General features: G+C 44.0%; 1 protein-coding gene across 1 annotated transcript in view; it reads right to left on the bottom strand.

Annotated features, from left to right (window-relative positions):
• The window catches only part of aff2 (AF4/FMR2 family, member 2), a gene marked incomplete at both ends in the record, with an annotated part of 132,664 nt that overhangs the window by 44,383 nt on the left and 61,385 nt on the right, over positions 1 to 26,896 (bottom strand). The window contains 6 exons of the mRNA XM_079268092.1: positions 1,908 to 1,945; positions 9,696 to 9,750; positions 14,714 to 14,774; positions 16,596 to 16,632; positions 18,611 to 18,697; positions 22,400 to 22,444. Of these exons, the coding sequence (XP_079124218.1) occupies positions 1,908 to 1,945; positions 9,696 to 9,750; positions 14,714 to 14,774; positions 16,596 to 16,632; positions 18,611 to 18,697; positions 22,400 to 22,444 (323 nt within the window). The remainder of the gene's footprint in view (positions 1 to 1,907; positions 1,946 to 9,695; positions 9,751 to 14,713; positions 14,775 to 16,595; positions 16,633 to 18,610; positions 18,698 to 22,399; positions 22,445 to 26,896) is intronic.

The following is a 26,896-nucleotide window of genomic DNA, read 5'->3' as shown; positions in this document are numbered from 1 at the left end:
GGACGGAATCTTTGATCTGCGCTTAAACGCCATCCGGTAACCTTCGCCTCTTCACCTTTTAGATTTAACGAGATAGCCGCAGTCACGGTGACGTCTTTGACCTTAACGGCGCTTCAAACAACAGCTAGAGAACCACAGCGACGCCGGCCGCGGCTTGCCTCCATTGTATGTTTCGGGGCAAAGAGCATCTTATTTATAGCTTGTTGTTTGGTTGATACTGAAAGTCACGCACTGACTTTATATTCTCTGCCAACGACACACTGGCCACCAGGCTCTATTCTGCAGAAGGACAATGCTACAGCTAAATGTCCTCATGCAGACTACACCTACAGTTCTTACATCGTGTAACACACTGTGAACATCTCCGCTCCACAGTAGATATACCATTGAGTTAAAGGGGACACATCATGCTCATGTTCAGTTCCATACTTGTGTTTGGGGTTTCTAGTAGAACATGTTAACATGCTTAATGTTCAAAAGAAACGTTGTTTTTCTCACACTGTCTGTCTGAATATACCTGTAGTCCAGTGGCGGGCCGTGCATTTTATACCTGGGCCTTCACTGCTGTCCTGCAGCTGAAACACAGCTACGGTTATTATTTGTTTCGTGTCAAAATGAAGCCAACACCTGGAGATAGAGTGCGTCTCCTCTCTGCTCTGACTGCAGCTGGGACTGCTGCTCCCGGCAGCTCCCGCCGTGAGCTTCCTATCACATATTAAACCAAACAAAAATCTTCATAAAAACAAGTTGTACAAATAATAATATATAAACAAGCATGTTAAAGCTACTGCAGATGTAAAAACAAACACATTTAACTTACCAGAGCTGCTGTTCACTTTTTAAAGACAAAGTGCATCTTCCTTTCTTTGTTAATAAAGAGTTTAATCCCACGGTTGTTCAGTACATCCGTGCGTTTTAGTTCCAGTAAGAAGTCCTTCTCGATTCATGTTCGCTAGTGAAGACAGTCGAGCCTCCCTAGTTGTATTTCTTGAATACGTTTTAATGCGTTTGAGGCTGAAAATGTCCGCTCGACAGAGGCAGCAGATTTTGGGATTGTCACCGCCCCACACGTCAGGCTCGCCCACTGACCAATCACATACTTGTAGCCCAGCTAGCAGGCTCTGGCACGTCAAAGAATACGCCCAACATGTCAAACTAAAGATCTGATTGGTTGAACACTATGACAATCAACAATATCGTCCCCATGTACTTTAATCTGCACTGGCTGCAGGTGAGAGTCTGCAGGCCTCTGGCTCTGTTCTTACCTAGAGACACAGAGGTGAGATCTGATTGGATAAAAGCTCTACTTAAAACAAGCTGCACTGGAAGCAGAGCAACTGAGGAAGACAGTAGCTGTGCAATGAGAAAATAAGGTAATTTAAGAAAAATTATAAAATGATTATTATTATTTAAAAAAATATATATAAATAGCTTTGTGATTCTGTTTAGGCCAGCAGAGAAGGCCTTGCAGGCCCTGACGGCCCACCACTGCTGTACTCACCCTTTGTCTGAAACACTCCGTTTTAGCGCCTGTCTCTTTAAGACCCCCTCCTCAAAATAAAACCCAGCCTGGTCTGATTGGCTTCTGAGAAACATAACGCACACCTTTGCAAAGGTAGTTCTCTCGCTGCGGGCGGAGACACTCCGCAGTATATTCTATTATATTCTGGTGAGCCTGCATGTGACATAGGAAGGAGAGACGAATCTGATTGGCTGATAGAATCACATGTTTTCTGATCGAGGCAGTCCACAAACAAACTGACTGGGTTGTCTTAGTTCACAGTGTGTGGGTTGGTAGGGACTCCAGATATCCACGTGTGCTTGCACCAGCACTAAAAAACGTTTTCATGTCATGTCCCCTTCAAATAAATCACAGCGTTACAACACGGAGCGGCCATTTGTCTTACCTTTGGGCTGTGCCTCTGGCTTTGGGCTTGTCAGACACCTGTCAATACACATGCACGGTAAATGTAAGTGACATCATTACATACAGTTAGAATTCTGAGTGCAGTTGTATTATTGCTGTGACTGAACTCAAATGTCAATAATTGAAAGGATATAGAACATGGGTAAATCTGCTCTTTTGTTTTGCAGACAGAGAGGATTTTACCAGCATGTGTTTCCATTGTATCAAATACGGTAACGTAATGAATTTGTTTGTGCGTGAATGAATGACCAACATGATGATGTCAGCGGCTGTGCGTCTTGTCGAATCATCTTCATGCTAAGTGGCAAACGTGAGGCTGTCTGATGAATCCATGGCTGACAGTGAAGACGAAGGATGGAACAAACATCTGCTTTTATTGATCCTCTAATAGTTTACGTCAATTCATTAAGTCTCTACAAACCGACACAGCGGGAGGTGTGTGTCTGTGTGTGTGTGTGTGTGTGTGTGTAGCAGCACAATGTACGTATAGTTCTGCAAAAGGTGTAGCATTAATACAGCTTCTAAAAATTCAAAAAAATGATTCATCTGCCATATGCATTTTTTCTTGAGTACCATAATCGGGATATTTAATAACATTGCAGATGAGACAAATACTACAGCTACTGCTATTATTAATAGTACTACCATTACTACTTTTAAACATGTAAATTGTAAAACATTCACTTGCGTTGGTATCTGATTTTGAGAATTGAATCATAATATAAGAAATAATAACACAAGAAAAAAGTGTCTTGGAAAAAAAATGATATATTGAGAAAAAAAAGTCTTAATATTTACCAGAGAAAAAAAGTAGTAACATTTGAAAATAAATATATTATGGGGTCTTAAAGTGGGTTCGGCATGACATAATAAATAACTGTCTGACTACTACGACAAATAATAATCATAGTACCATAATATACTTTTGATTCCTACAGCCTTTTCTACATGTATGTGTATATATGTATATATATATATATCTATATATATATATATATCTCTATATATATATATATATATATATATCTCTATATATATATATATATATATATATATATATATATATATATATATAGATATATATATATACAAGGTCAGTGAAGTACTTTAAAAGGAATAAAAGCTACAGGATAAATCATAGACTGTACCAATCGATACAACTCTAAGACACTTTCCAGCTTTTCCCTTTTAGCCACTTAAAGCTCCACTCGTCTGACCCTCAGTCTGCTCTCCTTCTCTTCCTCTCTCGCTCCTCGAAGAGAAGAAGAGGAGGGTTTTAATTGTCATTAAAATGAGAAGAAAAAAACCCCTCTTTCCTCCCTGCTCCCTCTCTTCACCCCGGCCTCGGTTCACTCCTTTATTCCTATTCACACTTCGCCTCCTTTCAGTAGAAGAATGGGGTGATTAGGTTTGTCAGTGAAGCTCTTCCTTGCCCTCTCATCCTCTTTTTCTCCCTCCGTCAACTCCGAGTCAATTTTGTACATGACTACATCCATTACGATAACAAAACAAAAACAATAAAAATGTTGTTTTTTTTCCCCCCCCCAGCAAATATCAGCAATTAATTCATCTTCAAGCACTGAAACCCGACAATTAAAATGAATTACTGGAAGAAAAGCAGGACCTTTCCTCGCCTCTGGCTTGTTGTTTCCCTCCCTGTCTCTCTGGAAGAATAAGGTGATTAACTGGACCAGTGGAGTTTCTGATAGATCGATGCGTAGCTGCGGGCTACAACAACAAACCTCCTCAGATCTTTGGCTTTGGGAGACTTGCAGGGCTCACGCAGAGGATCTGTGAGTGAATATATTTGGCTAGCTGGTGGCTTTACTCGGATTAAAATAAAAAAAGAACAACCCAACCCGGTGTTTATTCGCTCAATCTCCTCGGTTACAACACGGCTGGCAGTGTTGTTCCCGACAAAAGAGGGCGAGCTGTTTTACCGAAAGCAAGACAAACCCCTTAAAGCATATACGGAGCGGTCTCCCAAAGCTTTATTTCTGTTCGTCAAATCTCCATATCGCCCTCTCTCCCTTCTTTCTCATGTGGGTGCGAGGCATCACAGCGTTGCTCGTCGGGGCCCCGGCGATACAGTTTTAACAAGGCTTTGAACGCCCCCGGAGCTGAACAATGAGTTCTCCGCTCGTCTGTGCGCTGACGTTTTACTTTATAAAGCTTCTCTCACACCTGAACGCCGGGTTTTAAAAATCCTCAATTTTCTGATGCAACTCTTGCACGGAGGTTGCACTGAGAACACAGCAGCTACTGGATGTTCACGAGTGCAAAACAAAGAGACTCTGTATCCACGATTTCTGTTTTTGCATCTTTCCGTCGGCTGGATTCAACGCAGGACTTTTATATTCCCACTGACGTCTGATGAGACAGACAATCACTCGGCCTTTGAGTGGACTATTTCCTGCGTTAACCGGACACATGTAACACCAACAGTGTGCAGAAGGTCACGGACCAAATGCATGTCAACGAGAGGGGATTTCTCTATTTACTCTTCCGCCTTTAAGCCCTCTTCGCTTTCACCTCTTCCATTTACTCGGTGGCCTTTTGACCTCACTGATCGATGGCGTCCCGTACCTCGCACACACTCTTGTTTGCTGCAGTTTGTGCTGACCATCTGTTACGAGTCACCTCTGTTTCAAGGTCAATTAGTAACCTCTGCACTTCTACAGTAGACTGTGCTCTGTTTAATAGCAATACTAATGTTGTTTCTATCGCAGTTTTCAAGCTTAAGAACAAGTGCTTTGCAGATTAAAAGATTTCATACAATTTAAATTAAAAAAACAAATCATTGAGCACTGAGCGCATACATAAACAGAGGAGCGAGAGCAAAGTACAATACGAATTAAGTGAGAAGTACGATCATATAAAGCCGGTGAAATGTAAGAAAAGGAAATAACCACTTATATAAACAAATAAGATGCAAATATAAGAGCTGATAGAATGAAAGAACCAACTATTCAACCGGTAAAAGTGCAAAATACAAATGTAACGACAATAATGTTCAAATAAAACTCCATACAGTAGTACTACGGAGAGGAAATATGAAGTGATGGGACAGTAGAAAGACAACAAGTAAGTAAGTACCATGTTGTAATGGTGAGTTTTAAGGAGGAACTAAAGGCTTGGGTAGGTGCGATTAAAAAATCAAATGCTCTGGCAAAAAACCCACCCTGGTGTCTGTGGCATGTCTGAGTCTCCCACAAGCTGCTAGCTTAACACAGTGAGTGCTAAGCTAGCAGCTTTTTGGGGGGAGAGGCCTGAAGTTGACGGGCTGTCGGTGTTGATGACTTGGCAACTTTCTTGCTAGCGCTGCTAGCTACGCTCATTGGAAAGGAGTTGGCAACGCCGGACTGGGTTTTTCCGTTGTTTAACTTTTAGCGTTTCTCTAATGTTACCTACCCCAGCTTTAAGAGTTGCAGTTTCACTCGTGAAAACAATGCTCCGCAGCACTACTAGTGGTGAAAAACTCCACAGCGACTAAGAATACAGATATGATGTCAGGGCTGCGCGCAACATGTCACAGTGGTGGTGCCCCTGCCTCACCTAAAGGAGGAAGCTATTGCATTTTTATGAAATATAGTAACATAGTAGATAGTAAGTAGGGCGATTGATTGATGGCGCGTTCGTGTCGCAGTGATTAATCAAAGCGGGCGCGGAGCGATGCCGGGAACTCGGGGGGGGGAACCCTATTAATGATGGCTGAACATGCTGACATGCATCGCCATCACTTGGACACTTTGACGGAGCTGAGTCATCGTTAATGTCACGAGTCACACATTTATTTTTTATTTTTTTACTATGACAAGTTCAAATGTTGCATGCACTTGGCCTCAGCTGACCAGTTCCCTTGGCAGACCCTGTATGCTGTGATGTAAATCTCTCTAGCCCACAGAGGCCGCTCAGCTAAATCTCCTTAAGTTTGATGTGTTAGGTCGCATAACAGTACCTTCACTGCACAACACCTCCTAAAACCTGCCTAAATATTATTGCAGCGCCGCAGACATGACCACGCTCCCCCGTGTGTGCCGGACATGTATTCTTTCACCAGCTGCGACTGTATTTTTATATGAAGACGGAGCTTTCTGAGCCTGACTTTGCTCCGGCCAAGGTGATCCGTCATCGGCGAGCTGGCGGAGAGAAAAGAGAAGAGACGCGAGATAGAGAGACAAAAGGACGGCCCTGCAGCGGTAATTGGGTTGCTGTTCTTTTTTTTCCCAGTCAGTTTCTAAAGTCATTAGGAACGGCGCTCTCTTCTCTGCCATCTCTCGCTTCCTGTCCTCTTTTCCCCTCTCTCTGTCATCCCTCCTTCCTCTGCTCTTTCTTTCAATTCCCTCCCTCTCCTCCGTCTCCTCGCTCTGTGCCAAAAACATATTCATCATACTCCTCTGCTGCCCTCACAGCGTCGAGCCACAGCATACTAATGACAGTCTGTGTGTGTGTGTGTGTGTGTGTGTGTGTGTGTGTGTGTGTGTGTGTGTGAGAGAGAGATAGACTGTCAGCACGTGTTTGTACTTATGAGTTTGCTGGCGTAAATGCGTGTGAGTATAAGTCGGCATGTGTACACTGTATCTGCTCGTGTGTGTGTATTTGATTAAGAGCGTGTGTGTGTTGTGTTTACTTCAGGCTATAAAAGCTTGATAATACACCATGCACTCATTTGCTATAAGCCTGTTAACAGCATGCACAGAAAAATACCACTGACTTCATCTCTCGCTCTCTCTCTCTCTGTCTCGCTCTCTCGCTCTCATTCCATCTCTTTGTCTCTCGCTCGGTCTTCTTCTTCATCTCCGCCTCCTGTCTGCATTGTTACCGGTCCGTCTCGTCTCGCCTTTGTCTTTCTCTCTCTCCCTCTCTGTCCGGCCAACTTAATCACTTTCTCCTCTTCTTTCCTCTCTGTTAATGTTGATCAGTCCCTGTGTCTGTGTCTGTGTCTTTGTCGAGAGAGAGAGAGAGATTGACGACGAGATAAAACACGAGAGGGCCGATGTATGGTGGGGACGGTTTGGGACTCTTTCCCACAGGAGATGCAGTGACACGAGTTATAATCCCGTGTCTCTGTCTTAATTGCACGGTGATATCTTGGCATATTTATTTCATATCAAAGTCTCTCTTCGTGTAAAACATGTACATATTGTTGAGGATTCATCTTGAACACCAGAGCCTATACATAACCTATCCACACATGTGTGATCTGCTGTGACCAGCTAACCCCGTAGTCATCATAAATCCATACTTGTGGGTTGTGGGAGCTAGCAGAGCGATGTCATAGTGGGATGTCTGTGATTGGTTCCCCAGGCCAGTTTGATTGTCACTGTGTGTTTAAGGAGGGATAAAGGAACTGTCATAAACTGTCATTAACCGTCGATTCATCCTAATACTAAGAGCAATCACATGTAACCCCCATGATGAAGGAAGCCCTCTGCTGCAGTTCTGAATGCACTCCATCTGTAATTAACAGCTCCACTCGTAGCATGATTATAATAACTAAAACCACGATAACGGACCTGCCATCAGTTACAATCATAATAATACCATCATTGTAATTATACAATCAGAAGGAGAGTTAAAGGGGGATGAGAGGGATCAGTATCGTTTCATTTACAGAACATATCTCGCGGCCTCTTTGATGAGCGCTGACATCCGTCCACAGTCGGGGAGAGGGCAGCAGCACGACCCCCACTGGCCGCTTTCAACTCATCTTTGGCATCATTAGAGCACGATGACGATGATCAGAGGAGAGGGGGCCGCCGTGCCAATTTCCAATGCCGAAAGAAATCGAGACAATAAGAGCACGACAACCGCATCGCTCGCACGCAACATGTGACAAACGCGAGCTCTGGCCAAAGGGCATCGGACTAACGTGAGGGGAACGCCTCTTCTGATGAAAAGACAACACGATGCATATTATCTCCAAAGTTGATCGGTATCAGGCGTAGACTGTGTACAATAAGTGGAAGTTTGTGGACTGCCGTTTTGCATTTTGGCCGTCGCCATCTTGTTTTTTCTATTTTACTCCAAATGTAAGTTAGACTAAGTGTATAGTCTAAAAAAAACACTGACTCTATAATCTATTGTATAAGCTACATTTGAATTCACCAGTAAAATGATCAATGCATTCATCAATTGGAGTCAAACACACTAAGAGTTCATAGTGATTCTGGAGGCAAACTCCAAGCTCTGCACAAATTGCATCTTCTTCTAGGATTGAAATCAGATCAGTGGTGCACATTACCTCAGGTCAGGCTTGACTTTATGGGCGGGCCCCCCAGGGGGCCTGGCCTATTAAATCAGCAGGGGGAGGCGCAAAGAAACAGCTTTCCCTCTCTCTCTCCCTCTCCCTCTCTCTCTCCCCCCCTCTCTCGTTGACCCTCCCTTCACTTCCCTCGTCGTTTTCTAATCCAGCCGACAGTTCTATTTACAACCACGAAAAGCGAGCAGGCGGAGATACCTGTCTGCCAATCGACCTCCACCGCTCCCTCTCCTTCAGCACTCTGGACAGCGCCGCCGTGACATAAGCACCCGCCAAGACAAACTGCTCAACAGCTCGTATCGACCAGTAACTTTAAATAATATATTTCTAAAGTCCATAAAAACAGCATCTAAATAGAGCTTGTTTATCTAAATAATTCCCCGGGCAGGCTGCATTCCCACCGACCTGAATCCACTGTCAATAACTGAGGCGCATATGTGTACGTATATGTGTTTATAATTGTGCAATCAGCCTGATCGATGCGCTCACGTGCTCCGCCTATTGGGCGGCAATCAGAGTTCCCTCCCCCGGATTTATGTCTGCCCCCGGCTCTGCCTCAGGGAATGAATATATTACATATTAGAATCATGAACAATCACTGCTGTACACAGATATCTCTTTGCGACATCAACAAAGCAATCGCTTTCAAAATCCCGACTGGAGGAGCTGTTTGGTGGCCGTGAATCGTGTGGCACCGGTCAAGCTTTTAGAAAGTCTATCAAGCCTTTCTAAGTGGGTACGTTGTACAATTACTCTGTAAGAAAAGCTTATTTATGGGAAAGCATTGCTTTGATCGCTGCGTATACACTCCGACCGGCTGGTGTAAACTCGGGTCATTTAAAGGTACTTGTAAGAAAGAGGAGTTCCAGCTGTTACAGTCTAAATCTTATGATTGTTTTTGCTATTCCTTCCACATATTTACCTTTTCCCCCATTAGGTTGCAGCTGTGTAGGCGAGGCTTGGGGGTTATGGTGCTCGCTACTCTCAGCTTCAAAGTTTGTTTGTGACCCACTCTTCTTATATGAGGGGAGAGATTACTAAATTATTTATTGGTTATTGAGTCTTTTTGTAACATATTCACGTTCTAGGTGTTGACCCTTGACCCCTATTGAGTCACAACGGCTGGAGACATGAATGGCAGCGGACTAAAAGTTACCTTGAGCAGGTTGAGTCGTTTTAATACTTAAAAAATTCAATACACCCATCCATATTTTCCGCGAATAGGAGACTTAATAAAGTCCAATATAGAGAGAGATAAATGGAAGTAGGAAAATACAACGTTTTTTGACCTGTGACTGAAAGGGTGAAACACCCAACGGTGCTCTCGGATGCATGGATCGACTGATGCGAGGGCTGAGCTGATTCCTGGACGGATGAACGAGTCAGTAAATGTCACGCACACCAAGATGAAGTTAATGTAATGGATGTGAACGCATGAGCGGCCGGAGCACAGACGGATGGGGAAGATGGATGATCCGCACGGAGGAATGAAAGAGCGGCGCTAACCTGCTGTTCGGCCTCTTCCTCGTCGCTGCTGATCTTCAGGTCGTCCTCCAACATCCTGCGAGGAGACAAAAGGGACACGTGTCATTGCGGCCCTGACCCCCCCCCCCCCCCCCGTCTGCTTGTGTTAGGTCGGATATGGGGGAGTCGTGATCGGCGATCCCCTTTGAAGAACCTTTCTGGTAAACGGGTTAATTGCACTGCTTCATGTTGGGGAATGAGGAAGTGGACAGTGTGGACGCTAAAAAAAACAAAAAAAAGACCAGATGTTGGGCTTGTTGGAGCTCGGAGAGGAAAGCCAGATTGTTTTTTCACCTGGAAACGTTCTGTCTGACAACCGCTGACCGACGGCCAAGAATTCCTTGGAAACAAGGAGGACGTCCTCGGCCGAGATCGGCCCCTCAGTCGGGATCGTACACGTTCTAATAAGATAAAGGAGCCGCTTATTGCCCTGTTTGTTTTATTCTCCCCGCGTCACAGATGAAATTCTAACAATATAGACGGACACGGGCTGTGAAACAGATATACAAGACACAGTCGATAACATGACCCCCCCTCTGATCATCACCTGCTCCGTACGGCACAAATTATTCAGTATTTATGTGCTGTGCATTGGCAAGCTCCCATGTTTTATTGCTTTATATAAACCTTCCACACAAACTACTGTTATTTCTAAGCTGCCACTGCTATTGTTATGACAGGAGAATCCCCTAAAGGGATTTTTTACTGCCTCACGAACCACTCTTGTCAGTGCTTGCGCCGCTAAAAACAAACAAAAAAGAAACACACTCCCCAGTGTTGTGGTGTTTTCAGAGGGGACCGTACGAGTTGTGAATAACTGAGGCACAATAAGAAAAAGCTTTGCAGATAAGGGCCACGGTGCAGCATGCAGGCGATGATAGATACGTTTGAATGAATGAATAATGGATTTGTGTTTTATTTCATAAGAAGGGACAGATGGAGAGAGGGAGATAGTGAGTGAGATGGAGATGATAATGACGGAGAGGCGAAGGGAGAGGGAGACTGAATATGTATCTAGAGAGAGAGAGAGAGGAGAGGAAGCATGGAGGGGGGAGAGAGCGAGTGGAAGCATCTATGAGGACGGACGCAGTCGGGTATAAATGAGTTATGGACTAAAGCATCCGTGACATGCAGAGCTCGGAAAGCACAGCATCACATTTCTACAAGGCTCTTAATTGCCTTCATAAAATGGAGTCTTTATTTCTTGAAGTTAAGGCGCTAGTAGAGCCCCATTACTTATTGAAGTTTGTCTTAAAGGATGTTAAAGAGACACTTCGGACTTTTTGAAGTGGGGTTATATGAGGTACTTCTCCATCGTCAGTGTACTTTGATTGGGTTTTTGGAGACACAGACAGGAGAACCAGCACAGGAGTAAAACAATGTTCTGACGGGGGAACTGAAGCTTCAACCGTCATGTGTGCTTTCATCAAAGTCACCAGACTACTTTGACAAAAACGGTAAATACTATCAGCGCCGAGAGGATCATGGGATCCCTCGCATGAGTGAGTGAGTGAGTGTGCACCTCTGTGTCTGTCCACGGCTAATCTCGCATTCTGCTGCGGTAAACCGCATCATATTTTGGGTGGCCAGTTTTGACCGCATGCTCAAGGACCTCTCGTGGTTGCGGTGGCTCACACTTTCTCAAAACACCTTTTATCTCCTGTTTTTTTTTTTACTGCCACTGACTGCCTGACTCCTCGCTAACTACTCTCATCCGGCCCCCCCGGCCAGAGAGCATCGCCGGCCTCGACTCGCTACTCTGCAGCAAGAGACCCAGTGGAGGAAAACAATTTGCCCACTTGTGTTGTTTTGGACGTGTGTTTGGCTAACAGCTACCAGCTAACGGGACGACAAACACAGCCGACTGCGTCTGCAGCCAGAGACACAGTCATTGTCTTTTTATTGGGCATCAACCTCACGTTTACATGCGTATTGTAAAAAAACAACAACTTGAAGCCTAAATGAAAGTTTCAAGCCAGGGTTACGCCTGTCAGAGGGAACTGAGACCCGTGCCTGCACAGAGAGGTGCACTCATCTGCATAAATTTAAATGATCTGCTGTGTGAGACATCGAGTGAAAAACACGTCTGATACGCTTGCGTCTAGACGGGGGGTAGTATTCATTCAATCAAACAAAGCAGCGGTTGCCACAGACACACCTGGCAGAGATCTACTCTCTACTTAGTGCACATTTCTAATCTTACCTAAAATGACTGTTTTTGTCAACATATTCTGGTGGCTTTGAAGCAAGCATAATGAAACAGATTGGCTATTCTCACTCATACTGTGCCTTATTATCGAAAGAAAAACTCACATTTTACACTGAATTGTAAAAAGATGTTTCCCTGTTTACACCAGAGTGAGAAAATGGCCCATCAGAAGTGTTTTCCTCTCCTCCAACCCGTCACCTGTTATACAAAACACCGCAGATCGAGCCAACACGAAAGCCGGTTGATCGAGACACGAGTCTACTACCCTTCTTCCACTCTATCGTCTTAATGTCACCTGATCGGATCAGAGCGGAACCAAACTCCTGTAGCTGGAAGGTGCAGTACTCTCTGCGCTGAAGAAGAAAAATGCGTCTGCTGCTCATGTGGCATTAATGTACAAAGCCTATTTGCGGGGATTACTGTAGGATGTAATGGTCGGACGTTGTAAACATTGGGTGAAGAATATAGCAATTAGCCTCAACGGCACAATTACTCTTGAATAAGACGAGCTCGGCCTATTCGTTATCCCCAACATTTTATGCTGTTGAGCTTCACAGTAAAAAGCAGTGACTAGCTTAATGGCCGCAGTAAACCAGGCATTGTTTTTAACCAATAACAATCATTTCACCCGAATAAACAAAGCAGCATATATGCTCGAATACAAGACCGGGGGAAAATTCACACCTCGGGGCAAACAATAGTAATCAACAGAAACAGGCTTATCGTCTTTGGAAGCAAAGTAGCGTAATAAGCCACAGAAAGCACTACGGCTCCAGCAGACATCATCCTAATGGAGATGCAATTAACTATGTAACTACATACCCAAAGAGTTTACATGCTGACCGACTGCTGAATTACTGCCAACTACAGACTGCACTCACTTTTCCCTTGCAGGGTTTTTGCATCATCTTTCGGCCATCGAGTCTTTTTCATTTCCACAAGCCTCGTCTTGACATCGCACTTGCTACAATTTTTTTTTTAATTGGCTTTCATCAAATGCATAAATAATGCATCGCACAGAGCACTTGAAAACTCATTTGATATGATAGTGGAATGAGCAAAGATCCTCTTCTGCCGATGAAGAACTAAATTAAACAAGAAGAAGCAAAACTATTTGAAAGGGAAGCGAAACCGAATACGTGGATTTAGGTAATACTCCGATTCTACAGATAGAAACATTTTCTCTGGTTTGGTTTTAAACTTAGTCTCTGTCAAATGGATCACTGACTGTTTGTTAAGCCCACCAGTCTTAGCTAGGCTACTGTTGCTACACATTCTTGGATGGTACTTGTGTACTTTACAGTGATAACTTGCGGTTATTCTTTTTAAACAAAGTGTCCTTGATTTCATACAAAGACAGGCTTCCTTTGTTTTTAGTTGCTAACTATCGACGCTGTTTTGCTAGCTTAAATGGCAGCTGTCGCTAGCTGATTTTATAAAGCAGTAGCAGGCTAGCTAAGTGAGCTAATGTTAGCAGCACGGTTGCAAACGCTGGCTCTGGCTGATTTCTTGATGTTTCCAGCAGATTTGAATCTCGTAAGATTTGTCCTAAACATGCACTTGATGACTTCATTCGTGTTGTACCAAAAGAATGAGGCCGAGGCTCTACGCCGTAAACCAGAGAATAAACATTCTCACCAGATTATGATACGTGTGGTGACATGGAGATAAACAAGCGGCATAGTTGTGGAAAAGTTGAAGATCAAACTCACTTATTTCATTCTCCCATCACGGTCACATTCTTACATACTACATAATTTTGTAATAACTATATTTCACTTCAAGCGTTACCAGACACAAGGCTTTTAAGATGACTTACTCATGTGTTTGGCTAACATGAAGCTAACTCGTAAAACAAGTTGGGCTGGGGTTCCTGGAGTGCAAACGTCCGGAAACACATTCACATTGTAAAATTGTTTTTTTTTCAGAATTAACAATCTCAGAATTATGAGACAGGTTTTCATGGGAAAAATAAAATCGACTCTGTTTTTCAGATTTTCATTTATCTCGGTCAATTTCATGGAAGCTAACTTATCCCGCTTGTTTAGTTTAATTAGGTCTTAGTTTGATTGAAGCAACTGAGGCGCAATTGCCTGTTTGTGTCTTGAGTCATCTGGAATGCATTTCAGATGACTCATCTTATATCTAACATCTTATAGGAAGCATGCCATATCCATTCAGCTGATCCTGGAGAAAGAACAGCAATGTCCAGCAGATCAGAATGGGCTTCATGTCTGCAAACAATACCCTCTATATAGCTCTCATGTAAATAAGAGCTTCTCTTCGAGGCATCTTGTTAATTCAGAGAAACAGAGCAGATTGTATTTTTTTCATGAAAACATTTCTTGTAATTGTGAGATAATAATCTTGGGGGGGGGGAGGGTTTAGCAAACGGTCAATTTCCAAAACAAAATAGTTGAGCCTCTGTGGTTAGGCGCAGGATAAATGGGGGTCGCGAGGCAGATTTACAAGCCGACTCCAATCTGACCCTGCCATGAATCCAGCTGCACGGCTCCTGTGAGCGAAGTAAAGAGGGCTGCAGCCTGAGATGTTGCAATATGCTCCCGGCCCGCCTTAAATGAATGTAGCTGCACTTTCCCGCTCTGATCCACACAATCTCTCTCTCTTCTTTTTTTTTTTTTTTGCTCCCCCTCCTACCAGCAGCGAATTCCATCCAAGAGTCAAGCTTCATTTTACCTCGAGGCAAACGCAGCAGCGGTGGGTCACAACTCCTCCGTTTACGTATACGCGCGTGTGTGTGTGTGTGTGTGTTAGAGAGGGAGATACTCACGACTTCTGTGGTGCAGTCGGTGTTTTCGCAGCAGGCTTGTTAGCTGATACAGCGCATCGCTCTGCAACAGAAGACATTCAAGTATCACTGTTTTGAACGGGTGTGTTGATTAGTTTTTGACAAGGAGTCAGACTCACATCACTGTAGCTGTTTGTTACTAGTGTCACACTGGAAAAACTAAAAAACACTCCGCTGCGGTGTTATTCAATTAGAGTGTGTGTGTGTGTGTGTGTGTGTTTTGCTTTGCTAACAGGATCGGGGGTAAAAATAAAATCCAAACTGACAAAAACACGAGGTGATGATGTACTTTTCCAAATGGATATACAGACTTTTCAGAGCAGAACCCCATTCGCCGTATTTTACATTCTCGTCAGTTGTGTTTTCCTCCGTTCATATATCAGAGAGGGAGAAAACCCGCCAGTGGGGAGATATTTCAGCTTTATATACACCACAAAGATCTCAAAGCACTACAACACGGAGGTTAACACAAGAGCAGCGGTTCAGAGGAGCTTCTGATGACCCGACGCCTGGGAGTCACTGTCATGAACCCAATGCAGTATTGGGTGATATGATGAGATATGATACCATGAGACAAAAGAGATTCCATCAACTGGTCGAGATTTTGCTTCACATTTGTATATCTATGTTAAAGTAGTAGTAGTAGTAGACCATCCGCCCCACACAGTTCTGGTTCCTGTTCTCCCGTGCCTTCCTTTCCGTCAACGCGCCCAGCAATACGGCGCCGCTGGAGTCTGAGCAGAAGGATTTTCTTCTGGTGACCCTGCATGGTTTTGTCTGAATTTGCACGACCCGCTGGCACCGATGACGAGCATCGAGAATAAGTGTACAGAAACAGCCCATCTTCTCGCTGCTGGTCTTGCTTACGTGTGTAGGTCAGAGAGAGGCATCAGAATTACACCGAGACTGTTTCATAGCCGGTTAAAAGTTCCTCACAGTAAGTTTAAAGGGGAACTCTGTGAAAACTGTTTGAGGTTCATTAACTACCTTTTTGTCTTGTTATCCGGACTTGGGGACGTTACATTATGAACAAAGAGTCAAATAAACAAAGTGAAAGAAGTCCCTAGTTTGTAGCGGCGTAAAGCAGCAGTGTGGAATGTGTAGCGCAGCTCATATTCTGTTTACACATGATCCGTATCTACATACATTATCTGAACAATATAACAGCCTCTGCCTCTACATCTGCTCTTAATTAGTGTTCTCATCATCTCAATTTGTACCTGCACTGTGATCGTATTTGTCAAAGTGTCAATGAATTAAGCCGGGCTGGTGGTCCCTGGTCAGGAGAAGCACAGGCTCCTCTCGTGTTTCTAATCACTGGATTGTTTTATCTTTCTACAATATATCGATATCATTATTTCAGTGTAAAACTTCACAAGCTGTGAGAGAATATTTAAACCAACATTCCCCACGTCTAAGTCAACACTGTGAGTTCACACAGCAGCACCTGATGGGCCCTCACCACTTAAGTGTGAGCTTGGAAATAAATGATCCAAATATGTAATTGTCCATGAATGGCAGCACATCACGGCATGAAACGCAGACTGATAAAGTCCCAGTTCCTGCGGGGTGAGCGTCCTCGATGCGTTTAACAAAACATGGACTCCAAACATCCATCACACCAATTTGGCCGGTGCGTGTAAAAGCCGTGTTTGTGTGATTACGAGTTGGGACGAACACGGGGAGATAAAAGCGAAGGTTTTTTGCTCCTGTGGCTATGAATTCATTCCAACATCAAGCTGCTTTTTCCTTCTTCTTCTCCCGTTTCTTCTGGGTGGTGTTGCCTTTACGGCCCCTCCGCTGTTAATTACCATAGAGCCAGAGTGTGTGTGTGTGTGTGTGTGTGGATGCTGGGAAAACTTACTCTGGGTGTTGTAGCCTGAGGTCACATGCTGTGACTCCTAGAGAGAGAGAGAGAGAGAGAGAGAGAGAGAGAGAGAGAGAGAGAGAGAGAGAGAGAGAGAAGCCAGAGGGCGATGAGTTGAATGAATAAACCAACAGATGTCATTATTGATTTCACAGCAGTACAACGGTGCCATTACACGGGATTCAGATCCTCTCGTCTCCCCGCGTCGGTGCTCCGCCTCGCTCCCAGAATCCTCTCTGGCAGGGTTAGCGTGACGCTGGGGGGGGGGGGACTGAGATGTCTTTTTCCTAATTCATTAACTAGCGGGCTCCGTGTTGACGTCGCCGTTCCTCTTGACGACAAACCACCGGCGTGACGTTTTGCATGTTGAAAGAATGATTCATGACAGCATTCAGCGGCGGGAAAACACCTGCTGTTTCAGTCAGAACATTGCCGCCGTTTCCGAGATGAATGTTGACCGTAACGTTTATGTTGTTTTGTTAATGTGACATATACTCCCTCTATTTACGCTACGAGGTAAAGCCTTCTTCGTGCGGAGCGTCTATCGTCTGAAGTGGCAGTTCTTTAGTCCCTGCTTTCATTCTGCCTCCGTCTTTGTTGATTACTATTGTCGTGTTTCGGCACTTCACGTCTCAAACATCACCCGTCAAACAAACGGCGTGGTTGAAGCGACGTTCTTGTTCTTTGAGTGTTCGGGCCCGGTTGTTATCACCATTTAAGTTGAGAACACTTATTTTTCTGTTTTTCATGACCAGTAAATCATCTGTTGCGTGCCATCAGGGTTGTCTGTTTCACAGGAAACAGCGACAAGAAACCACATGGAGGATGCGGTTGTAGCTTATTAGCTGTGATTCACCATCCACTTTAATTAAAACTGATTAAACTGCTGCTGTTTTTTGGGAATAACGTGTGAGTTTATCCCGTTAGCACCCGAGCTAACGAGCTCGCTGATTCTTTTTCCCTCGTGGGGAAGCTATTGTGACTAACTAGCATTAGCACGTTCCGGTTAATGTTAGCCGTTAGCTCACTAAAGATCCCTGTGAACAGTCACTGGTTACACTCGTCTTTTCAATGCCACTTTTGTCATGTTGGGACGCACTAACTGTCAGGTGTGTTCGCTCCGAGATCCGATCTCACTCGGACCCGATCAGCCAGACCACAGGCCGAGGTGGCCTGGCTCCGCGGTGGGATCGGATGTCAGTGAGGTGTTCACGGCATGTGAGCACGATCTGGACAATTTATCGAACGTAGGTCGCCATCATCTTCCCCCCAAATGGAAATTTTCTTTTGTCAGGGAAGAAAAGGGGAAGAGGAGGAAAACCGACAGCTGAGACCTGCTGTCTGATACAAATTCATTTTTTAAAGCTTTTAAATAACAATAACAACCTTTATAATGTGTTGCTATGTTGTAATGAATGCTTTATTAATGCATGGTTAATAATCATGTACTTATGCTTTGTATATCTGTTATAAGCACTAAATGTAAAATACTTTCGGGTTGGCAGGTTGTGAATAATCGGTCTGGCTGGTGAGTAAGATATTAACAGGGTCATTGACACGTGTAACACTAACAAGTCACTAATAATAAGAGACACAAGTTTCTTACTTTCCAGTGATCTCAAAGTCAGCGTGTCATTTGTAAATTGTAGGCATACACAATATCAAAAATGTTTATAAATTGTTGAATGTTAATATGTTTAATTAATTAATGAATGAATGGACTTTGGAGCAGCCTACAGCACCGGCTGATCATTAAAGACAAATCAAGTGTGGCAACCCAAAGCGTTCTCTGTGACAGACCACAGAGCCGCCGATGAGCGTGGGACTTTAAGTGGAGCTTTTTCACCACTTTTGCGTCTGTTTTTTTTCCGAACTCACTGACAAACAAAGCAAAAGGATGCAGTCGCAGCAGATGACACCAACACTTCGGAAAGCATACTTTACCAGGCTTGTATTCCAAAATCAATTTGCACCATTGAGCCTGAATGAGAGGTGAGAGAGCTCGCACTAACCTTGCTCGGGATGGGGAACTTGGTCTGATCGGCTTTCCCAGGCGTGTGTATGGCTGTGAGGGGAGGAGGCCAGGAATGGGTCATCTCCTACAACACACACACACACACACACACACACATATTTGTACCACGTTATTTACTACACACCATTTAAAATAATTAAGCATTTTCTGGCACTAGTCCAAAACTGAATGTGGAAAGCACCCGGTGAATAACAAGGATGACTTAAGTTGAGCAAATTTGAGTACAGGGACCCGCTCGGAGCAGCAGAGTCAGCGTTCCATCGAGGCCGCACCCCCACCCGCCCCATCAGACTTTAATAGAACATATGGTACACACTGAGGGGGGAGCCGGTGGCACACGGGGGGGGGGTGAATCAGCGTGCTGAGAGCGAGCTGACTTGCAGAGTTGTCAAATTAACCCAAAAACAAAAAAAAGCTGACTCCAGTTGGTTGCATTACGGCTAAGAGCCACAGCAGCAGGATCCCGTTTCAATTATTCTAATCGCACGGTCTTCTCCGTTCAATTCCGAGTCTCAATGTGTAGAAGCTTCAATTAGTGAACAAGATAAGGCACGAGCGCACGAGCGTGGCTGCTTCTTGCTTCCTCACAAACGATGCTTTGGGGAAATGTGCTCCCGAAGCACAGCCTGCTAATTCATTCATACTGTTTGCACACTCTTGTTTGCCTCTGCAGCCTTTTTCAGGACATCAGAGTCCCACCTGTTGATGCGCTCTGCTTCACGCGTACAGACGACCGCCGTGCAGCGGCTCACTGGGTCAGAGTGCTCCAAAGGTCACCGACATCACAAACTCCCATCGTGCGTCTGCCCTCCCGATGACTCATGTTCCTCAGATGACTCAGATGTTTTCGTGTATGAGTCAATGTGCATGTGTGTGCTGTTTTTCAGAGATCCCAACACACTCGGTCCTGACGACGCACGGTGCGTTGCCAGGCAACTCTTCTCTGACATCATCGTGTGCCTCCTAGAAGAGTTCCTCCTGAACGCACTCCTGACGGTGTGTGTGTATCTGAATGTGTGTGTGTGTTTGTGAATGTGTTACTACTGCCATTGTGTGTGACCCACATGTCGCCGTGGTTTCCCAGTTATTATCTGCTAAGTCATGTTCTCTGTCATCCATCGATTACACCTTAATGCACGCTGTACATTCACCTCCAGAGTCCGCCGGGTGTGTGAGCAGATGTTCTCTCTCTCTGCTATCTTCACACTACCGATCAATTTTTCCGCCCGAGCAGCCCTCGTGTCTGAACGTGACATTCACTTGTGAATGTATATTAATGGCTAATGACAACAGCCTTGAAAGTCATATTCAATAATGCTTTTCATCTGTTGGAAAATAACAGAAATACATCGTTCATTGAAGCCAAAAAAAAAAACATCATTGTTGGCTTTTCCTCCTTCCGAAGGTCTTTGAACACATCATGTGTGACTCACGCCTCCGTCAGAAAAAGCGACCAAGTCAAAGCATGACATTTTGATATTTCATCAAAAACACTTTATTCTACGTGTTTCCTGTAAACAACATTAAAGCCCAGACTGACTGGCCTGAGACCAGCAGTCACGTGACAGCTTTGACAGACACAGAGCAGAGCAGAGAGGAGAAGTTTGAAGCAGATCAAAGAAATTCAACTTGTGTTTTTATGATTCATGGCAGTATAAGAGTCTAATACTGCACCAAAGACATGTTTGAGTTCTACTTCTAGCCATGATGGGGCTGCTTCCTTAGAGGTGTGAGAATTCCAATGAAAACCGAGGCCACAGAGAGTAAAATGTGACCTGAAAGGCTTCCAGCTCTCCGTGGAGCTAGACCGAGACGTGAAGCAACCAACCCGCAACTTATCAATGTTCAAAAGAATACAATAAAAAGATGTCATGTTGTAGTTTACATCCATATCCTTGAGTTACGGCTAGAAACGTGGTTTGTGAGGTCAGAGCGACCTTTGACCTCCAACATTCTAATCCGTTCAACCTCGCAGTGCAGCTGGACGTTTGTGCTAAAAATTGAAGAATTTCCTTCCAGGCGTTCCTGAGATTTCGAGACAGACAACTCCGTAACATAACACCTCCAGCTCCGGCTGTCTCTGGCACGGAGGCACACACAGAGTGTGGATGCAGATGAACCAGTGACAAGCGTTAAACTGACCCCAAGCCAGTCCGTCAATTCATGTGGTGTTGATGGACACTTGAATAAATCCAGCTGTTTGGAGGAGATGTTTGCACATAAACAGATATTAGAGATGAACTATGAGCTGATTACACAAGCTCTAATAAATACATCATTAAAACTGCTAATGGATTTATTTGAATCAATAAAAACACATCTTTTATTTGCTCATCATATGAATTGTGTGTTTTTATGAAGAAAATACCCCACTATAAATGACTATAACAAAGTAAAAGGATAACATTTAGAATTGCTGATGGTTTACAGACTTCAGTGCGGCTGAAATGATTTTTGGGACGGGTGCAAAAATAAATAAAAAATAGCCTGGATCCTTGTAGACCAGCTGCTACAATCAAACAACAAAGGGATCTGTATCTGTCAATGCGGACCATCAATGATCGGCAATAGTATCTAAAAGTTATATTTGCTCCCTTTATTCTTTTGTGCTGATCCGAACCTTGACTTTTATGATGTGTTGCACCACTAGCATACATGAGATAGAGGTAGGAGAGGAAGACAAGTTGATGATGCTACTTGTGTACAGTCACCATATACCATATGCTAAAATACAAGCAGGGGTGAATTCATCTATGGGAGACGGAGAAATGATTTCCTCTATCCTGTCATAAGGTGGTCCAACTGCCGCAGGAAGTCTTTCGAAGGCTTGAAGTCCGTTTAAGCAGCTTTCCTTCTGTACACAATATCTCTGACACACACGGTTACCTTGAATAGTGAAAACCTCCAAAACAACAATGTTTCTGTGACAACCCACTTGTAGGGAGAAAAAAGAAAAGGACCGCAGGCCTCCGCTCCGATTCACCTCACATTCTGAACTCCCCCGATCTCTCCACTTGACACGGCAAAAGAAAAACTCACACCATGAATTCAATGGCGCACCGATATTATTGACAAAGGCTTTTCATGCGGCTCACAGAGCAGTATCTGTCACACAGCCTGTTGGCCAGCATATTGATTTGTGAAAGGGAGAGAGAGAGAGAGCGCTGAATGACAGAGAGATGAAGAAGAGGGGAAGACAGACATGACGGGTGAGGGAGGGAGAGAGTGAGGGATGTGATAACAGGAGATGGAGACTAATACGGAGAGGAGAGAAAGAGATCAGTTGACATGAAGCAGTCAGAGAAGGTCTTTAAGAGGTTTGTGGGGGGAAACATCTCTGTTTTGACATCGCCCTGAAGGAACACAGCAACAACACAGCTCCTTCTTGTGGAAGGAAATGTGTTGCTTTTGATGACATGCCGATAGGAAAAGAGAGAGAAACAGAGAGAAAGGGAGATGAAAGGGGGGCAGAGGAGAAAAGTGTGGAAAAAAAGACTCCTGCATGAAGTCATCCTGCAAAAAAAAGAAAAGAAACTTGTATAATCATTGACCAGAGCCAACAGATCCCTTTCTTTTCTCTCCGCTGTCCTTTCCTCCTAAAATCAGACTCTCTGGAGGGAGACGAAGGTCTTTGTGAGCAAACAGAAAACAGCTGACAATCAGTGCAATTACCCCGTCTGTGTGTGTGTGTGTGTGTGTGTGTGTGTGTGTGTGTGTGTGTGTGTGTGTGTGTGTGTGTGTGTGTGTGTGTGTGTGACCAACATACCCGCAAAATCTCCTCAACACAGCTGGAGTCATTTGGTAGGCTGACCTGGAGAAAACAAAGAGAGAGAGAGACTGACGTCAACACTACTTATAGCACCATGACAGTAGAGCAGAGAGTTAGAAGCAATGAAAGAGTACAGCACATTCATCCACATCACAGTCGTGATTGACTATTTTCTCTGCCTAGTTGTAGTTACAAGTGGTGGGGGGGTGCTGGATTAGCGATAGGCATAGGGGGGGGTATGGCGGGAAAACGTTCTGTTCACTAACACCTGGAAGAACCGTTTGGAGCCTTCAAATGTGACACTACAGCTCAGTTTGTGTTACACTATATATTAAAATATAAATTCATTGTGCTCTGTACTTTCAACAGCAAGTGACAGATAAAATGTTGTCCCAGAGTGTATGATGCAAATACTTCATAGTTCGCCAAGACGCGTTGCTAAGCGTTGCAGCCAGACAGATATTCAGAGCGCGGTAGCGTAGCTTAGCTTAGCATATCTTGCGTACTTTTCCCAGCCGTATGGGACTACCGGTAGTCCTGTTTTGACTGCCGTATTGTCGACCGGGCCTTAACGCTCCACTGTGCCCGTTGTTTCGCTGTATGTGACTGCTATGTGTTCGGCCAACGCAGCGTTATCCTGACTAATGTTGCTGGAGTGTCAACGCAAAGAACAGGACACTGTTGCTAACTCGGTTAGCTTCCAGGCTTGGTTTTTACCATGGAGGGGTGTTATTGTTAAGGGGACTAAACTAAACTAAACTGAACTCATGTAACCTAGTTAGTTCATAAGGTGCTCCTTGGCCTTGAATATTGAGAACTGGCTACAACTGCAGGCTACGCAGCAAGCTAGTTAGCAGGGCAGGCTAGCGAACGCATCTTAGAGCACATCAACACACCATTGAATCCTTTCCTTACAATTATGCTCATATGCTTTTAAGAATTTTCTTTTTTTTAATGAAAACCACACTCCAAACTCTATCCACTTCAGTAGAATTGGGTTTATTACAGCCCAATGCACGATGAAATATAGTAGAATTATATTTATCCTCCTCACTGTGATTTATAAACACTGGTTTGTATATGTGGGCAGAATAATGGAGGTACATTTAGAAAGCTGAGATATTTCAGTTTTCAAATAAAATAAAATAAAAAAAGCCCTAAAGTGCCTGCGGTTTGGCCTGAGTCGTGTTAACCACGGGGACCATTTCAGCCCCACGATTCATGGGACCGACTTGAGTTTTATTTCAGGGGAGAAGAAGAAGAAGAAGAAGAAGAAGAAGAAGAAGAAGAAGAAGAAGAAGAAGAAGAAGAAGAAGAAGAAGAAGAAGAAGGAGGCTGCTTGAGCTTTAACATAACTACTCTGCCTGAATGTAGTTCAGTGCTCATCCCGTGTTAACATGTGTCAGCAAAGCCTTCGATATTGAACAGGAGCGATCCGATCTGAAGACTGAAGTGACACCAGATGTCAACAACACAGTGTTAGAATGCTGGTGAAAGGTGGGCCCAAAAATAAAATATCAATGCCAAACAATGAAAGTTAGACGGTCAAATAATAACAAATTAAAACTGTTTTTCTGCAGCTGGAAGTCTTTGCTGTGTCGGCTCAGCCAAAGGGCTTATTCGCTTCTAATGCAAACTACAGTTTTACGAGTTGTTTCTTCTATTTAGTCCAAACAAACCAAAAGTTACTGCCGCTGCTGGGAAACACATGACTCTGAGACCTAAAAACCTACGACAAACATGAACACGAGTCCATTGCCAAATTATCGCTTCCAAAAAAAGTAATTGAAAGCAAAATAAAGCAACTAGCTGGGCTTTAGATCAATGCAACAAACAGGCTCATTAAAGAAGAGGAGCGGGACTGAGGAACAGCTGGGAGGACGGCAGAGAGACTCATGTCAGACATGATTACAGCACCGTGACCTCGGTCGCACACCATTATTAATAGCACCGACATGAGCACAGGAACAGTTTATTAACCATGATGAGGAGGATGACATCATCTCCAGCCTTAAATCACTGACCGTTAACATAACAAAGCAATACAAGTGATTCTAGCTGTGTGTGTGTGTGTGTGGTAACAGAGTCTAAACTACTTGAGCTCAACAACAAAACTTCCATCTGCTTTCTAGACATGAGCCGTGCCTCCACACAGGCTCATTACTCTCTACATCAACATTGTATTAATGAGAGCGTGAGTCAACAGGAAACCGCAGTGGGAGGACAAAGACGTGTGCTTTCCAGAGGAATCTTTTGGGCTGCTTTCGCCCAAAATGGAAAAGAAGTTGCTCAATCACGTTGAAGCTACAACCCACGGCTAGCGGCCCAGTAAACACAAAGATGGCCGAAGCTCTTGGCAAGCGCCCTTTATCGCCAAACCCCAACCGCTCGCTCCTGGTGAGAAACGACGTTCAGAGGCAAAGAAAAGACGCGATGGGAAAAGAAGAAAAAACAAGAGCTAACGATGGCGAGACTTTCCACCGCTGGAGACGGCTCTGGGCGAGTGAAGAGGTGAGGTTTGACGCTGAATTTGCAACGTTTCTTTTGGACAGTTAAGTAACATCTAATGTTGGATATTTAGTGAAACCTGTCTTTAGAGCAACTAATGACGACATTAACAAACCAAAAAATATTCCAAATAGCATCAACATATGGTTTTCATGTGGCTGTTTTCTCTACCACGGCCTCGCTAAAACTAAGCTCGTGGTTCGGAGAACAACACTAGCCATTACATTGCACCTTTAAAACAATTATTCTTTATTATGTTCATAAAACTTCAACGCTATTCTGCTCTCTTTCAATGTTTAACAGATTATCTGTAGAGTATATGTGACAACTCATGTACATACATACATACTCTCTGAATGATTTTGTTGAATTTGAACTGTTCAGGTTGAGTGAGTTGTTCAAGATAATCTGTTAGTTCATGATCATCTGTTGAACATCTACAGACAAAGGAAAACAGTTGAATTGTTGAAACTCAACCCCTACGTTTTTGATTGTTACAAATACTACAAACTATTTGTCGGCGGTCTCACCAAAACAAGTGTTCTCGCCGTATTTGATGGACGTAAAAATTGAAGCACATTCAAATATGATTTCCCACTCGTGTCTCTTTTTGTGTTTTCAGGCTCGCTGAGTCGCTCTATTTCCGTCCATACATCTGTCTCTTCCCGCCTCACTATAACCGTCGCTGTCCATCACGGTTGTTCTTAGTTCACTGGAGCACAGCGAAGATACAACCAGGCTTTGGTGTTTGACTCCTGTTGGCAGCACGGACCTCTGAACCAGACGGCACACTGTGAGCATCATAAAAAACGTTCCACAGATAGAAGTCCACTCAGAGCTCGGTGAATACAAACCGTCTTTAATGGCTTTTAATAGACACATGACTCCTACGTGTGTGTGTGTGTGTGTGTGCGTTAGTGTGTCTAAGAACACGGTTAATGTCAAGGACTAAGAGATGGAGGGAATATGAAATTTAAAAAAAAGAAAGATGAGTGAGAGCCGGAGCGAACGTCTGCAGGAGGAGAGAGGACAGAATTCAGAGAGAAAATAGATACCAAAGGAAAATGAGACAGAGAGAGAGGAAGGGGGGGAGCGGGGGAGCGGGGGGGGATACAGCCGAGGCAATTACTGAGGCAGAAATCCTTTCTCTCTGAAATTGCTGCTCAGATAGATAGACGTCTACACACATGGACGCACGCACACACACACACACACACACACACACACACACACACACACACACACACACACACACACACACACACACACACACACACACACACACACACACACACACCAACCTAAAGGCAGACACACTCAGTCATGGACAGGTACACTGTCACACACAGCGCTGCTGAAACTAATCCACTTCCATTATTGATTAACACGCTGATTGCTTTCTTAATTAATCGATTGTTCTGCCCGCGAACATCGGAAGAAAATCCTGATGAAAACAATCGAGAATCTGGGACGAGAGAATATTTGGCGTTTTTGCCTCAATAACGACAGAAATTATTTATCAAATGCAAAATGTTTTTCTGTACAGCATCCAAGGTAAACATGCAGCTATAGAAGCCAATCCCAGGTGAGTGTGTGACTGTCAAATGAAAATCTGTAAATATTTGTGTATAATCCATCCAATCAAACGTGTTCATGTATGTGTACTGATCCATCCGTATAAATAATGGCCCGTAGATAGTGAAGAGAAAGACCCCCTGGTATGTGTGCACACAGGAATGTTTGACCTTTGGTCTGCTTTACATAAGACTACACTGTAGTGGGCTCACATGAAACTACAATACATATTTCATACATCTCTAATCCTGAAATGTGTTTAATTCATCGCTGAGCTTTGAGACCTTGAATTGAAATGAAAGTGAAGGTCTACAGTGAAGAGTAGACAGCACTCTGACTGGTTGACCATTGGCTTTGTAATCACTTTATCAAATATTAAGAAGCGCCTGTGTACATACAGCGGGTTGAACA

The sequence above is a fragment of the Melanostigma gelatinosum genome (assembly GCF_949748355.1).
Source record: "Melanostigma gelatinosum genome assembly, chromosome: 5".
Taxonomy (NCBI): Eukaryota; Metazoa; Chordata; class Actinopteri; order Perciformes; family Zoarcidae; genus Melanostigma; species Melanostigma gelatinosum.
Note: the sequence above shows the minus strand (reverse complement) of the source record. Positions and strands in the feature narration are given on the sequence as shown.